Source organism: Dendrobates tinctorius, unplaced genomic scaffold (genome assembly GCF_039654945.1).
Source record: "Dendrobates tinctorius isolate UK_male_01 unplaced genomic scaffold, ASM3965494v1 ptg000314l, whole genome shotgun sequence".
In the NCBI taxonomy this organism is placed as follows: domain Eukaryota; kingdom Metazoa; phylum Chordata; class Amphibia; order Anura; family Dendrobatidae; genus Dendrobates; species Dendrobates tinctorius.
Window position 1 is genome coordinate 1,391,537 of NW_027361981.1, and position 16,183 is coordinate 1,407,719.

Consider the following 16,183-nt stretch of genomic DNA (forward strand, 5'->3'; position numbering starts at 1 on the left):
ATCAATGCCAATGACCTTCAGTAGGTCTGGGTTACATTGATGATGACTCTTAAAGTGCCTAGGTATAGGTTTTAAGGTAATGGTCTCATCCGTCCCAAAGGCATTCCTGATGTCTCTGTAGTGTACCCTGACACACTTTCAAGGGTCTCGAGGTCATCCCAACATAGATCCTATTACAGGGACACGTAGCATAGTATATGACTCCTACTGTGCTGCATGTTATATGTTGCGTGATATTAAATATCCTCTCACCATCACTCGAGGAGAAAGTGAATGCTCTCCTCATATTTGGGCACGCAATGCAACTATTGCATGGGAAAAAACCCCACTTCAGACCCTTAAAGGTACTGTCACACTTAGCGATGCACCAGTGATCCCAACCAGCGATATGACACGGTCAGGATCGCTGTTGCATCGCTAAGTGTTCGCTAGGGAGCTGCCACACAGGCAGATCTCACCAGCGACATCGAAGGGGTCGGGGGTCGCTACTTACCTGTCACACTAGGCGATCCTGACGTCCTCCCGCCCGGCTCCACGCTCGTCTGTCCACAGGAAGCGCCGCAGGAAGCTAACGACGAGAAATGGTCCAGGACGTTCTCGCGCGATCAGCGATAACCAATGGGGGAGCGGGTCGTAGGTAAGTATCAAACATAGCGATATCGCTAGCAATATCGCTATAACGTCACAAGTTATAGCGATATCGCTAAGTGTGACAGTACCTTTAGGCCAAAGGCTCTATCAGGTCTGGGAGCACCATGATAGCTATTCACAAGGTGATCCCTTAAGGGCCTGTCACACTAAGCAATATCGCTATAACATCACTGGTTTTTGTGACGTTATAGCGATATTGCTAGTGATATCGCTATGTCTGATACATACCTCCGACCGCTCCCCCACTGGTTATCGCTGATCGCGCGAGAACGTCCAGGACCGTTTCTCGTCGTCAGCTTCCTGCTGGGCTTCCTGCTGTGGAGACGAGTGACGCGTGGACGCGGGCGGGAGGACGTCAGGATCGCCTCTTGTGACAGGTAAGTAGCGATCCCCGACCCCTGCGATGTCGCTGGTGAGATCTGCCTGTGTGGCATCTCACTAGCGACCACTTAGCGATGTACCAGCGATCCTGACCGCGTCATATCGCTGGTACATTGCCAAGTGTGACAGTACCCTTAGATTCTCTGACCTCCTATAGGTGATTGAAGGCCATTTGGATACATATTTCTCCAGACATTTGTCCGTAAGGAGGATGGGCCAGAATTAATCCAAGGCCATTCTTACCTTGGACCACCCATCACTATAGGTGGAAATAAATCTGACTTGATGACAGTTCGCAGCCGAATGTTTCTTTTTGGGGATCAGAAGGTCCCCTCTATCCGCCTTACTAGCCTTATAGAGTCCCCTTCTGATACTCCGGTTTGAATAACCTCTGGCCCTAAACCTCTGAGAGAGGTCTTCCGCTTGTTCTCGAAAATCTGATTCTGTAGAGCAAATTCTTCTAGCTCTTAGGAATTGACCCAGTGGTATGCTGTTGATAAGAGACTTGGGGTGTGACGATCTAGCATGCAACATCGAATTTACGGCTGTCTCCTTGCGGTATACATTAGTATTCAGGAAACCATCCGCACCCTTGGATATCATGATATCAAGAAAATCCAGACTGGTCTGACTGTATCTGCACTTTATGTGTGCATTGGTGCTTGACCTTTTTTTGTTGTGCAGTGGAGACCACATGTCTAGTATACCAATACTATATGACCTTCATTTGTATTGACATATCACTTGGGCTATATTACAGGATGATTTACATCTTAGGTGGTTACTAGGCATGCTCTACCTGTCTTCAGTACACTATAACCTGTGCAGTAAGAGCATAATAATTTTGTAGGGAGATATCTGTCAGTCATTATGATGTTACATGAGATATAATGTGATTCCCTACTGGTAGAACATTGTTGCCATTTACTATTTTTTCTGTATAACGTTATACTTATCTGTATACTTACCGTATATACTCGAGTATAAGTCGATCCGAGTATAAGTCGACCCCCCCTAATTTTGCCACAAAAAACTGGGAGAACTTATTGACTCGAGTATAAGTCTAGGGTGGGAAATGCTCCATAGATTATTCCCCCATATGGTGTCCCCAGAAGAAGCTCCATAGATTATTCCCCCATATGCTGCCCCCATTAGAAGCTCCATATTGTTCCCCCATATACTGCCCCCATAAGCAGCTTCTTAGATTATTCCCCCATATACTGCCCCCATAAGAAGCTCCATAGATTATTCCCCCATATACTGCCCCCATTAGAAGCTCCATAGATTATTCCCCCATATGCTGCCTCCATAAGAATCTCCTTAAGATTATTCCCCCATATGCTGCCCCCATAAGAAGCTCCTTAAGATTATTCCCCCATGTGCTGCCGCCGCTGCTGCATGTAAAAATAAAAAAATGACATACTCACCTCTCCGTCGCTGGGTGTCAGATTCTCACCTGTCCTGCGTCCATGGCTGCTCACCGCTATCTGCCACGTCATCAGTCAGTGACGTTCGACTTCAGGGGGCGCGGCGCGCACTAATCACGTCACCGCGCCCTCTGCTGTCTGAAGTCACTGACCGATGACAGACACAGACAGCAGCAAGCAGCCATGGACGCAGGACAGGTGAGTATCGCTATACTTACCCGTCCTGACGCTGTGTCTTGAGCCCCCAGCTTCTCCGCGCTCTCTCTTCCTGCCTTCAGCGGTCACGTGGTACCGCTCATTAAAACTCATGAATATGCGCATATTCATGAGTTTTAATGAGCGGCACCACGTGACCGCTGAAGGCAGGAAGAAAGAGCACGGGGAGAAGCTGGGGGCTCAAGACACAGCGTCAGGACGGGTAAGTATAGCGATACTCACCTGTCCTGCGTCCATGGCTGCTTGCTGCTGTCTGTCATCGGTCAGTGACTTCAGACAGCAGAGGGTGCGGTGACGTGATTAGTGCGCGCCGCGCCCCCTGCAGTCTGAACGTCACTGACTGATGACGTGGCAGATAGCGGTGAGCAGCCATGGACTCAGGACAGGTGAGAATCTGACACCCAGCGAAGGAGAGGTGAGTATGTCATTTATTTTATTTTTACATGCAGCAGCAGCATGGGGGCAGCATATGGGGGAACAATCTATGGAGCTTCTTCTGAGGACACCATATGGGGGAATAATCTATGGAGAATTTCCCACTCTAGACTTATACTCGAGTCAATAAGTTCTCCCAGTTTTTTGTGGCAAAATTAGCGGGGTCGACTTATACTCGGGTCGACTTATACTCGAGTATATACGGTAATTCTATTTTTTCGCCTAAAACAGAAAGGAAAGGTGTCATCTTTTAACTTTAGGCCTTTTAGAGATCTTTTTATCTTCAATTTGCTTAACTGTTCACAATAACAGTAATTTTGACCAGAAGTGCCAAAACATTTACATGCCACAATATCTACAGAAAAATAATAATAATAATAATAATAATCTTTATTTATATAGCGCCAACATATTCCGCAGCGCTTTACAGTTGAACAGTTTCAAACACAACAGTCATAAGTAACAACGTTAACAATACAATAATTAAAGCGAAATAAGACGACCCTGCTCGTGGAGCTTACAATCTACAATGAGGTGGGGGGGATACAAAGCACAGGTTTGTAAAAATGAAATAAAAAGTATTTGAAACGTATTAACCTCAAATGGATACTACTAAAAGTATCATACCTGGACCCGTTGAAGCGTCTGATGGACTCAAAATGGCCATCGCCCTCCGCTGCACCTGCTCCCCTTAATCCATGTACTACTTGTAATGAATAAAGAAAGGATTGTTTGACTGCATCACGGAGGTCACCTATTTATCCTCTTTGGCCTAGATACTGACCTGAAGAATCACATTGCCAGATCATGTTTTCTGCACAAGTGGATGTCTTTAAAACAAACGATGGTGGAAATGCAGTTTTTTCACAGTTTCTCGACACTTGGAATTTTATTCCCATTTTATGGTAGATTGTATGGTAAAATAATTGTTGTCATTCAAAATTGCAACTCCTCCGATACGGCTATGAAGGCAGAAAAATAAAGTTATGGTTCTTAGAAGATGAAAAGGAAAAACGAAAGTTGTGCGCAATGGAAAAGTAGTAAGTCATTTCAACTAATGAACGAGTGTTTTTGCACTTTGTCAAAGGTCGATAATTGTGAGCATTCCTGGTTATTGGCCTGTAAACGGGCTCTTAACCTTTTAGAATCATTTTATGTTTTTCTGCTTCTACCTTTTTAATCGAAGATTTTGCGTAACATTAGCGCTAATTGGTGGCTCTGTTTGCATGACAGCCATTCTCAGTCGTGTAACTATTTTAGTGAAACCAGCCAAATTGCCGACTAGTCGTATACAACTTGCAATAAATAAAGCCTATGGGGGCAAAGACGCAAGCAGGTTACAAATTCTGTGCATCCGGCAGTATAGTGCTGGTAATGTGCTTGGGCAGCTAAACTCTTATTACGGTAGAGACCGCTTCCCACCAGTTGGATGATACGTCATGGGCCCTATTGGGTCACCTTACTTCATCCCATCGCTGCAGAGGGATACTGTACATAATCTAGTTCAGACCCTTTGTCTTGCAATGATTATAGAGTGAGTCTAAGAATGAAAGATTCCACCGATCGACACATGGTACATGAGGCTGTGGTTTTTTTAGCAGGTGTTTCCTTGTGAGATGGGTGTGCACCTTGGAAAGTAACAGACAAGTGCAAATACTGCTGCTTGTGTACAGATGTATTGTTTGACGTCGCCCTTCTCACTCCCAGTTTTTAGGTATTTTTGTGTTTTCATGTGATACAGCAGTGCAGGGACTAACACAGGAGCATTAGTGTATGCCGTGACATTCTCACATTAATTCTGCTGCTATGTTCAACGCTGAGTCTTCTCATGTTTATTATGTGAGCATGTGAAAGCTGAAGTGGCAGCCACGAAGCAGAACGTGTTTGCTGATATAGTCCCAGTTGACCTTGAATTTCAGATTTCCAGTTTCACATGAGACGTGGGCCTATCATTTACTGGCAGGTTTTCTTCTTCCCACCCTCAGCTCTCTGTAGCGGTGAATTGCTGATAGATATATACACGTTTGTACTCTTAACCTGCCAGGACTGTCCAGGAAAATATTGATTTCAGTGGAGAGCGGATGGACTGCCAGATGTCATCATGAATGCGATACATTTGCAGTAATTCGTCAAGTGTCCTTGTGTGACAGAATCATCTCGCTGTCTTAGCGATGCCATTATTTTATTTTAGCACAAGCGATCAGTCTTAAAGGAGTTGTCCACTACTAGGACAACCCCTTCTTGAACTAAATGTTTGGCCAGATTTAAAAAAAAAAAAAAAAGAAATGAAGCCTATACTCTCCTCCCGTACTGGCGCAATTCCAAGGCTGATCTCCCTTTCTTTTTCATGTTCAATCCACACGAAGACGGAGACAGTGACACCTGCACTGATTGGGCGATGGGCACCACGTGTCATTCCACCGTACCAGAGCTCTGGACCATGAGTGCTATTACCGCTGGAGCGGCTCCAGCATGGAAGCTGAGTATAGGTTTTTCTTATTTTATTGGGGTCAAACATTTAGTTCATGAAGGGTCTAGACGTCTTAGCAGCCGACAATATATTTCAGATGGTCAAATACGTGAGATCGCATCTGCAGTGCCACTTGGCTCCTCGTCACTCTTTTAGGCATGAATGAAGCAGCAGCTGCCATATGTTACCATAACACTTTCCTGGTGACTCTGGACTTTGACTCAAAAAACTGAAATGGGAACTTCATGTGTGAATGCCACTTAAAGGAAAACTGGGCTTTTTTCCCCCCTATTTTTGGATTCTCTTGTATTGCGTCTACTTTTTCTCACTATTCGGTGGCATTCAGATAGCCATGATTTTTTTTTCAGTACTCAAAAAATAGACAGTTTTTTATCAGTGTTTTGGATACGATTTTGATCAGTGTCTGGTCAGTTTTTACCATCTTTGACTGATCAGTGACTTTCTCTTCTAAATAATTATATTGCAAAACGTCTACACATTGTAGGGTTAATCATTGACGGCATTTGGATTACACAAAGTTGACAGTATGTGCTATTGTTTTTTTTTTTTTATTTTCATGGGTTCAAAGACTCGGATGTGTAATGTTGATCTTTGACTCGGATCAAAATGATACCTGTCTCCATGAGTGTTTTTGCGGATGTATGGTTTGCAAAAAAAAGTTTCCCCAAAAATAAGCCCTAGCATGATTTTAGGAGTATGCTTGAAATATAAGCCCTACTCCAAAACTAAGCCCTAGTTACAGTCAGGGCCATCGTTAGGGTAAGTCAGACTGGGCAGTTGCTCAGGGCCCCCCCAGCCTTTCTATTCCAAGGTTAAGACTGCTTAAGGACATTTGGTGAATTCACAGACATGTGACCGTTAACTACAGGAATCTAGCTATACTGATCAGGAGACAGGCTGGCATGCAGGGCCAGCGTTAAGGGACATATAGTGGAAACTGGGCAATTTCTCAGAGCCCTCACTCTCTTGGGGGCTCCCAGCATTTCATTTCTGAGTTTAAGATTATTTAAGGTCCTTTGGTGACATGTGCACATACATGCGTGTGTGTATGTATGTGTGTGTATATATGTGTGTGTGTGTATGTATATATATGTGTGTGTATATATATATATATAATATATATATATATATATATATATATATATATATATATATATATATATATATTATTATATAGTATATGTACTTACATTCCTGCCAAAGGTACTCAGCACTTGTAAGATTCCTATCTTTTTAAGTGGCATGCGCCTTTTAATGAATAGGGTGCAGCTTAGTTCAGCGACCCCCGTTCATTGAGATCGGCATGCACAGGGGCAATTTAAATGAATCTGGGCCATTCTTCTCGTTAGCAGATTGCACGGTGTAAACGGGAGAAGTGCTGCCTATAACATAATGTATGGGGACAGAATGATGTGTTGGTGATTGTTCTAACCCCATCGGTATTCATTAGCATGGGTAAAGTAGACATTGTACATGGAAATAGGATATAGGTTCTCAAGAGATTCATGATGGAATTCAGGGTTTGGAGAGTTATGGCGATGTTCCAGAATGTGATCACACGATTATATTTGAATAAATGTTGATTTATTTTGTTCAAAAATAAATGTTGATTGTTGATGATAGAGGGGAAAAAAACAAGACATTCCCTGAAACCCATCTTTCAGAGTAAATTATTATGTAAGAAACTCTCTTATTTTCTGAGAAACATGGTATGTGATCAGCCCAATAGACTATAAGGGTTACGTGTTCTATGTGCGAAAAACAGTGGTAGAACATGCATGTGAAAAGCAGACTGCTGAATGAGGCCTTAGGCCTGTTTCACACTTCAGTTGTTTGACGTCAATCAAAATCCGCCGTTTTTGAAAAAAACGGATCCGCCCCTTCTTTTGGCAGATCCGCCTTTTTCCCCATAGACTTGCATTAGCGGCGGATTTTGACAGATGGTCATCCGTTGCATCCGTTTTTTGACGGATCCATCATAGTTTTGGCGTCCGCTATCTGGAGTGGACGGACAATGAAAGGTTTTTTGTCTGCGTTAAAACAGCAGATAGCATCGGATCCGTCGCTGTCCACCATGCGTTATAATGGACGCCTATGGGCGACGGATCCGTTGCTAACCGCTAATTGACGGAATCCGCCTTTTTATACTGAGCATGTCCGGAAGAATTTCCTTGCTTGAAATTTAACTCCAAAACCCGTTCTGGCAGCAATCTCTCTTTCTCTCTTTGTCTCTTTGTCTCTCTCCTCTCTCTCTCCTTTTCTTTCTCTCTCTCTCTCCCTCCCTCCCTCTCCCTCTCTCGCTCTCTCTCCCTCTCTCGCTCTCCTTCCCTCCTCGATCGCTCTCCTTCCCTCCTCGATCGCTCTCCTTCCCTCCTCGATCGCTCTCCTTCCCTCCTCGATCGCTCTCCTTCCCTCCTCGATCGCTCTCCTTCCCTCCTCGATCGCTCTCCTTCCCTCCTCGATCGCTCTCCTTCCCTCCTCGATCGCTCTCCTTCCCTCCTCGATCGCTCTCCTTCCCTCCCTCCTCGATCGCTCTCCTTCCCTCCCTCCTCGATCGCTCTCCTTCCCTCCCTCCTCGATCGCTCTCCTTCCCTCCCTCCTCGATCGCTCTCCTTCCCTCCCTCCTCGATCGCTCTCCTTCCCTCCCTCCTCGATCGCTCTCCTTCCCTCCCTCCTCGATCGCTCTCCTTCCCTCCCTCCTCGATCGCTCTCCTTCCCTCCCTCCTCGATCGCTCTTCTTCCCTCCCTCCTCGATCGCTCTCCTTCCCTCCCTCCTCGATCGCTCTCCTTCCCTCCCTCCTCGATCGCTCTCCTTCCCTCCCTCCTCGATCGCTCTCCTTCCCTCCCTCCTCGATCGCTCTCCTTCCCTCCCTCCTCGATCGCTCTCCTTCCCTCCCTCCTCGATCGCTCTCCTTCCCTCCCTCCTCGATCGCTCTCCTTCCCTCCCTCCTCGATCGCTCTCCTTCCCTCCCTCCTCGATCGCTCTCCTTCCCTCCCTCCTCGATCGCTCTCCTTCCTTCCCTCCTCGATCGCTCTCCTTCCCTCCCTCCTCGATCGCTCTCCTTCCCTCCCTCCTCGATCGCTCTCCTTCCCTCCCTCCTCGATCGCTCTCCTTCCCTCCCTCCTCGATCGCTCTCCTTCCCTCCCTCCTCGATCGCTCTCCTTCCCTCCCTCCTCGATCGCTCTCCTTCCCTCCCTCCTCGATCGCTCTCCTTCCCTCCCTCCTCGATCGCTCTCCTTCCCTCCCTCCTCGATCGCTCTCCTTCCCTCCCTCCTCGATCGCTCTCCTTCCCTCCCTCCTCGATCGCTCTCCTTCCCTCCCTCCTCGATCGCTCTCCTTCCCTCCCTCCTCGATCGCTCTCCTTCCCTCCCTCCTCGATCGCTCTCCTTCCCTCCCTCCTCGATCGCTCTCCTTTAAATTGCAGACATTGGTGGCTGAACGGATCCGTCAAAAAATGGATCCGGTGCATCCATTTGTTGTGAAACGGAAACAGATCTGTTTTTTTTACTCCTTGTTGGATTTCAACTGACGTCAAACAACTGAAGTGTGAAACAGGCCTTAGATGTATTGTCAGTGACCCATTTCTAGAGTCCAGCTCCATTCTGCTCCTCTTCTCAATGATGTCACCGCTCTTCACACTCTTCTGGTCGCTCTATGTATGAGCTGGAAGTCTCTTTCACAGTGTAAGCCTATTGAGCCTCGTTCTGACACTATATACACTTACATTGCAGAAAAGGAAGAAGTTTTCTCCAGCGATTACAGGTAAGGTAATACAATTTCTAGTTTATTAGTCCATGGTAAAAATCAACTTTACTAGCAAACCACCAAATGTCCATTGACTAAACCAACGCGTTTCGGCTAACAAGCCTTAGTCATGGTCTATTTTAGAAGATTTTTGTAATACTTATATACTAATCTATCTCTTGCTAAAGAAAAATTGAAATCATACTGGATTTTTAAGCTCCAAACAAGAGTCCCCTAGGGAATGAATGTAAGACCAGATCTGATTCTGCAATATAATTAGCCAGTTTTTTTGCATGATCCTCATGTATTCAAAGTTTTTAATACATTTTTCCTCTGTATATATTTTTTCCTACCGCAAAATATAGGGTTAATCATTGCTTTTTATTTGAATTTATTATTCACACTGGTGATAAGTGGGAGGAGATGGATTAGTATATAGGCATTACAACAACCATCTATAATAGACGAAGGCTTATTAGCCGAAATGTGTTGGTTTAGTCGGTGAACACTTGGTGGTTTTCTACTATTGTTAGTTGTTAACATGGACTAATAAGTTTGAAATTTTATTACTTTACCTGTCATCGCTGGAGAAAACGTCTTCCTTTTAAGCACTGCTGATGCGACCAGGACTACGGCAGCTCGGTGTGATGATTTCTACCGAAACAAGGTGCATCCAGACACTTCCTAGTCATGCAGAGTTGACCCCTAGAGTCTGCGTCACTCGGAACAGAGCGGCACTAGATGCCGGAGAAAGTGGCGGTAGGTGAGTGTATTAATACACTCACACTACATTACATGCACATTAACACAGATATAGTTATAAAAAATATGGGAGAACTTCTTTAAATAAATTCTTGAGAAAAAGAGTGATATCTAAAGTAAGAATATCTTCTCAAACAAGAATGATACATGTCCTATGTGTCAGGGAATGCGCTAGCTAAAGTCCTGCGATCACATTCACACTGATTCAAGCAAACTTAAATGAGTTCATTTTTTTTTAAAAAAATGTCTACCGTAACTTTCACCTTCTGATCTGTGTCCTATTTTCTGTGGTGAATAAAATAGGGTTCTAATTTTTTTTTTTTTTTTTTGGTAACGAAAAGTAAAATAGTGCTGCTTATGACCTTCATATGTGTTTATTACTAGGCTTTGAAGCACAAATACAAAGTAACATTTCGGGAACCTGACACTTGGTGGAGGTGTAAACCGAAAGAGCTTGAAAGGTAATATACCAAGCATTAGTAAGTACAGTAGTAATAAGTGTTTTTTTGCAGCTGGATCTTGGCTTCCTTACTGTAATACTACTTTGTTTCTGCTCAGCTTCCCAGCTGCCATTCTTCTGGGAAGCAGCAGAATTGCAGTGTAAAATGTGAATTATACCCAATGTGCCCAGGGTAGACGGCTGTGGTATTTTATATCTTCATGTCCGCAACTGCTGCAAGATCCAGACCTCATGATGTTCTCCTGAAAATATTTTTGTTTTATAATGGGTATACATATTTTACAGCCGTATGACAACTCTAAAATATGCACCTGTTGCAGCTTATCCCATCAATATAGCGTGCCCATAGACATGAGATGGATGTTGGTTAAACAGTTGCTGACGGTACATGTGTTCAAATTCTCACAAACACATGAAGACTCAGTCAAATGTTTGTATTTTAATAGGTAGAGGGAAGTAAAGGTCCATTTACATGGCCCGACCGGCAGCACAATATGACCGCTGATTGGTAAACTTTCACTGATCGGCAGTCATGCCTCTTTACATACACAGGCCAGCGTAAACACTGTACTAGATCACTCGGTGCGCATAGGCTGCCATGGTTCTTGGCAATACGAGTCCTGTTTACACAAGACAATGCACCTCAAAGTGTAATGATTTTTTTGCGTTATGCAAAAGATCATTTCGCCCAAATAACGAGGGTTTTGCTCGTTCATCGGGTGAGCGGCTGCCTGTTTGCATGGCAAGAGAATCGAGTTTTCACCAACGCTGATATCACAGTTGTCTTGCTGTATAAATGCCCTTAAAAGGTGTTATCCTATCTTAAGCTACAAGTCTGAAGTCACTTTGTGGCGGGCAGACTTGTGAATCCTCGCATCGTGCACAATGTGCACTGTGAGGATTCTTTGGTGCTGCATGTATTTACGGTCACATAACAACTAAACGTCCTTGCTCAACGCAAGTGTATTGAGCGAGGCTGGACGCAGTCTAGTTGGAATATGGCCACAAGTATGCATATCAAATACTTGCGATCACATGACCGCCCTCTCCGAGCACCAGAGAATCTTCATAGCGTGCAATGTGCACAATGTGAGGATTAACAAGTTTGCAGACTTATAGCTTAAAACCAGGCAACCTCTTTCAGAGGCTGTCCGACACCTGCAAGTGTTTGTGAATGCAAAAGCGTTGGGTATTTGCATTTATAATTTCCAATTCTTATTTCATCTGATCTGTCATGGGAGAGTCAGATAGTCATCTCGTCCCACTAAAATCGTCTGGTTTGGCCATCTTTTATCAAATGTGTATGGGGCCATTACAGTACAGATGTGGAATAGTAGATTAGGACAGCAGCAATAATTGTGAATTGCTGCATGCCAGGTCAGTAAAATTTCACTATAGGAATGATGTAACCTAAAATTACTTACATTATTATAGTGTCATATTTGCTAACGTTCGTGTGTTGATTTTATCTCCAGGCGTAACCATCATGGCGTGAAAAAAGAGAAAATTATAAAAATGTTAGAACACTTTGAACGTGTGACTGTGAATTCTTTATTAAACCTCTCGCATTCAAAGGCATTGAAAAATGCTGATAATTCTCAAGAAAAAATAAACAAAAGAAATGGGTAAGTTCTCAAGTTTTGGTATTACTAAATGCAAAACGGCATTTTTCCACAGCCATCTTTGACTAAGACTAGCTTTATGGCAGGAGAATATACATCCATGTTTCCTTCCATTTATCAATCTTGTCTGGATATTCGTGGTCAACAAATGATATATAAAACAATATTAACAAATATAAGAAACGTTCGAAGATATCTTTTCAGAAAAAATTTTTTTCTTTCTCCCTCCCCTTGCCTCCTGATTTGATCATTTACCCAGAAAAATTGTTAAAATCCATCTTGCTCAAGACAAGACAGACTGCCAACTCACTCGCTGAAGGGGATCAGATTACAGTTGCATATTGTAGTCTATGAACAGGGGAGGGGGATTATAAAGGATTAACAGAGTTATTCTGAGAGGCACCTATGATGATGCTTTTTTGTAAGTTTTCTCACCCCAGTGTTGGATTCACAGCTACATTGCTCAGTACTGCTGTATGTTGTCCTCCTTCTGCTTTTGAAGATGTGCTAAATAGAGACAGGAGAGTAGGAATCCCTCATCTTTCTGTGTACTATGTATAGGAGACTTTCTAGCAATTAATCTGCAACTACTAACTCGGAGACAACTAAAAATTAGACAGGGAGCCGCCTGATGAATAGTGCGCAATAGTCTATTAATGGCAAGAAAGTGTTTTTAGTCATTTACATTCACACACAATAGCTTAGTCTGAATTTTTCACCTGAAAATACAGATATAACTTCAGGTAAAAAAAAAAAAAAAAAAGTGGTCTGATGCCGAAAATGTCCTTTTATAAAAATTTATTTTTACACCCTAAGCACTTTTGACATTTGCATTATTACTAAATACCTTATACTTCTTCCTATCTAGCTAATCCCTAATTGTGTTTTTTTACTCCACTTTTTGTGACGTTTTGTTTGAGGGAGTCTCAAACGGGATATCACGGGAGCCTGGGGTTGCACTCACTTCCCTGCAGTGTCTATCACCTCTCTAGGAACAGGACGTCTTCAGATCGTGGCAATGAAAGAATCTGTCGTAAGTGACTGCAGCACCGCGCTCTGACGTCCTCTTCCTAGCTGGATGATACACACCGCAGGGAAGTGAGTGCAGCTCCAGCCTCCTGTGATTTCCCATTTGAGACTTTCCTCAAAAGAAATGTCACTTGAAGTGAAGTTAAAAAAAAAATAAAAAATCACATTTAGGGATTAACTAGATAGGGAAAACTTAAGGGTATTTTGTAATGAAGCAAATTACAAAAATGCTTCGGGTGGAAAAATAGCTGTAAAAGACGTTTTATGTATCGGACCACTCTTTTATTGGTGAGATAAATTGCTCTAATTTTCAACAATCTCTTTTAGCAAAAAGGGTCCCAAAGCCTTCCTGGGACAATCAGTTTTGGCCCCACCCGGCAATCGCTGTGATTGATTTGTCTGTATACACTAGGGTGACCGGATCTCATATGGGGGGAAAAAATGTCAGAATCTTGTTCGTCTGGACCCCACAAAACGATTCCCCTTTCCAGATATTGAGAGATCCAAAATTTGAGCTCGATCAAACGACGTTAACCCGTGCCGCTCGTCGCTCTAAGTTTGAAAAAATCCAAATTGAGGTATTTTAAGATTTAGGTATTTTGCATAGTCTGTTAGACTATAAAGAATGTGACAACAACATTGCAGAAATAGCCCTGACCAAATTTTCGAACCATTTGTGGTATTTGAATGCAGAGTTGGTGGGATTATCGTTTTTTGATCCCACCATTACAGACAATGAAAAGTTGTTAATGGCTAATAAATTGCTCAGTAGCACAGATGAACCATCAGAGCACGCTAACCTACATGAGTTGATAATTTTACATAGTTATCTAATCTATTCTAGAGCTTTTGTTAAAGTAGTTTTTGAAACGTCAGAATATAATGCTCGGCATTTGCTTACAACTTGCAGGACATATTGCTTTTTTTCTTCATCTTTTGTCAGAAGGTCGTTAAAGTCGGTTACTTCCTACCTCTTTTAATTTTTCTTTCCTAACTTTTGGATTTACAACCCTAGCGTGCTCTGATGGTTCATCGGTGCTACTGAGCAATTTATTAGCCATTAACATCTTTTCATTGTCTGTAATGGTGGGATCAAAAAACGATAATCCCACCAACTCTGCATTGAAATACAAATGGTTCGAAAATTTGGTCAGGGCTATTTCTGCAATGTTGTTGTCACATTCTTTATAGTCTAACAGACTATGCAAAATACCTAAATCTTAAAATACCTCAATTTGGATTTTTTCAAACTTTGAGCGACGAGCGGCACGGGTTAACGTCATTTGATCGAGCTCAAATTTTGGCTATCTCAATATCTGGAAAGGGGAATCGTTTTGTGGGGTCCAGACGGACAAAATTCCGACATCGATTTTTTGCGGTCACCCTAGTATACACAGACAAATCACAGTGGAGCAGGCTGGTTTAACCTGTCTTTCTTTTAGTTTTTCAGTGATGTCACAGAACATATCAAAACCAGCTGTCAGGTAGTGCATCAGGGTGTAGCCTCTGTCACGATCAATGTTTTTCTCTGATCATGGTCTTTTAACCTCCTAGATGCTGCTGTCCGCAGCGATAGCAGCATTTAGATGGTTAACACCATTGGTACCCTGTGATAGTTAATCATGGCATGCCCAAGGCCAAGTAATGGCCTTATGGTCTGCTAGCTACAGCGGCCCAGTGGCTCGTTAGGACCTGCTAAAAGCAGGTTATAACAGGCCAAATGTCAGCATAAAACTGACAGCTCTCATCACTGCAGTATATGAATACTGCACTGTATGAGACCAGTAATCGACTTGTAAAATATTCAGCTTCCTTCATAGGGCTAAGTAAAAAAAAAAAAAAAAAAAATCACTTATAAAAATATTTTGCAACTAATAGGTTTTATCTAAAAACAAAAACAAAGTATATATAACTGGCATTGCCACATTCAGAATGACCCAAACTATAAAACTCACCTTATTCACCCCGTATAGTGGACACCATTCAAATAGTAAGCATTAAAAAATTAATCTGTTTCATCATGCAAAAAAACATGGAATAAAAACATCAAAAAACCGTATGTAAATAAAATGGTCTCACTGAAAAACGTCCTTGTTCTGTAAAAAAAAAAGCAAGCCTTCATACACTTTTGTCTGGGGAAAAATAGAAAGTTATAGTTATTAGAATATGGTGAATAAAATGTAGCAAAAAAAAATGTTTTATATAAATTTGGTTTGGTACCAACGTAATCATACTGACTGTAGAAGAAACTCTGTCTTATTATACTGAATGATCAGCAGCATAAAGAATAAAAATAAAAGCAGTTCTCAAATTTCGGTTTATTTGTATATTTTTCCTCCCGAAACTCAGCATAAGGCTCGGTTTACATTTATCCTCGCTAGCACCAACGTCAAGATTTTCATCTAAATCCCCAAAGAAATGTAATTCCTATGAAACCCCTGAAAGAACCATTCACTGCAATGAGGCAGGTTATGTCCATTCTGGATTCTCTTCTTGTGTTCTCTTTATTTTTAGGCATCTATTTAGCATGAAAAGTGTGATTGGACTTGTTTTTGTGCATCTCTAGAAAGATTGTACTCCAATGAAACCGAGGCCGGACAGAGTCCAAGGTTACTCAATTTGACTCATTATAGTGAGTGCTTCTGCCTGAGGTTTTGTCTAATTTGCGTTTGTCTAGACAGAAACCTCGAGTTAAGGGGGTTGTCCTACAAACAAATTACATTATAAATGATATATCTTGGAACAAAAAGTTCTAGAATTGGATGTGTTTAAAAAATGTTCCTGTGCTCAGATAATCTTACAATTGTGCCCCTACTATGTACTGTGAACTGCTAAAGTTCCCGATCATCTCATACCGCAGCTCCTGGCCAGGGGAGGAAGCATAAGTCACTAATGGTAAGGGAGTATACAGATAAGACAGCAGAGGCACACACATACTGCTTTTTGAAGTAGCATATTTCCATG

General features: G+C 42.7%; 1 protein-coding gene across 4 annotated transcripts in view; it reads left to right on the forward strand.

Annotated features, from left to right (window-relative positions):
• The window catches only part of RHOH (ras homolog family member H), a 207,849-nt gene that overhangs the window by 44,894 nt on the left and 146,772 nt on the right, over positions 1 to 16,183 (forward strand). For all 4 annotated transcript variants that reach the window (XM_073561108.1, XM_073561107.1, XM_073561109.1 and 1 more), the window contains 2 exons: positions 10,493 to 10,569; positions 12,044 to 12,193. In XM_073561108.1, coding sequence (XP_073417209.1) covers positions 10,493 to 10,569; positions 12,044 to 12,193 — 227 coding nt within the window. The remainder of the gene's footprint in view (positions 1 to 10,492; positions 10,570 to 12,043; positions 12,194 to 16,183) is intronic.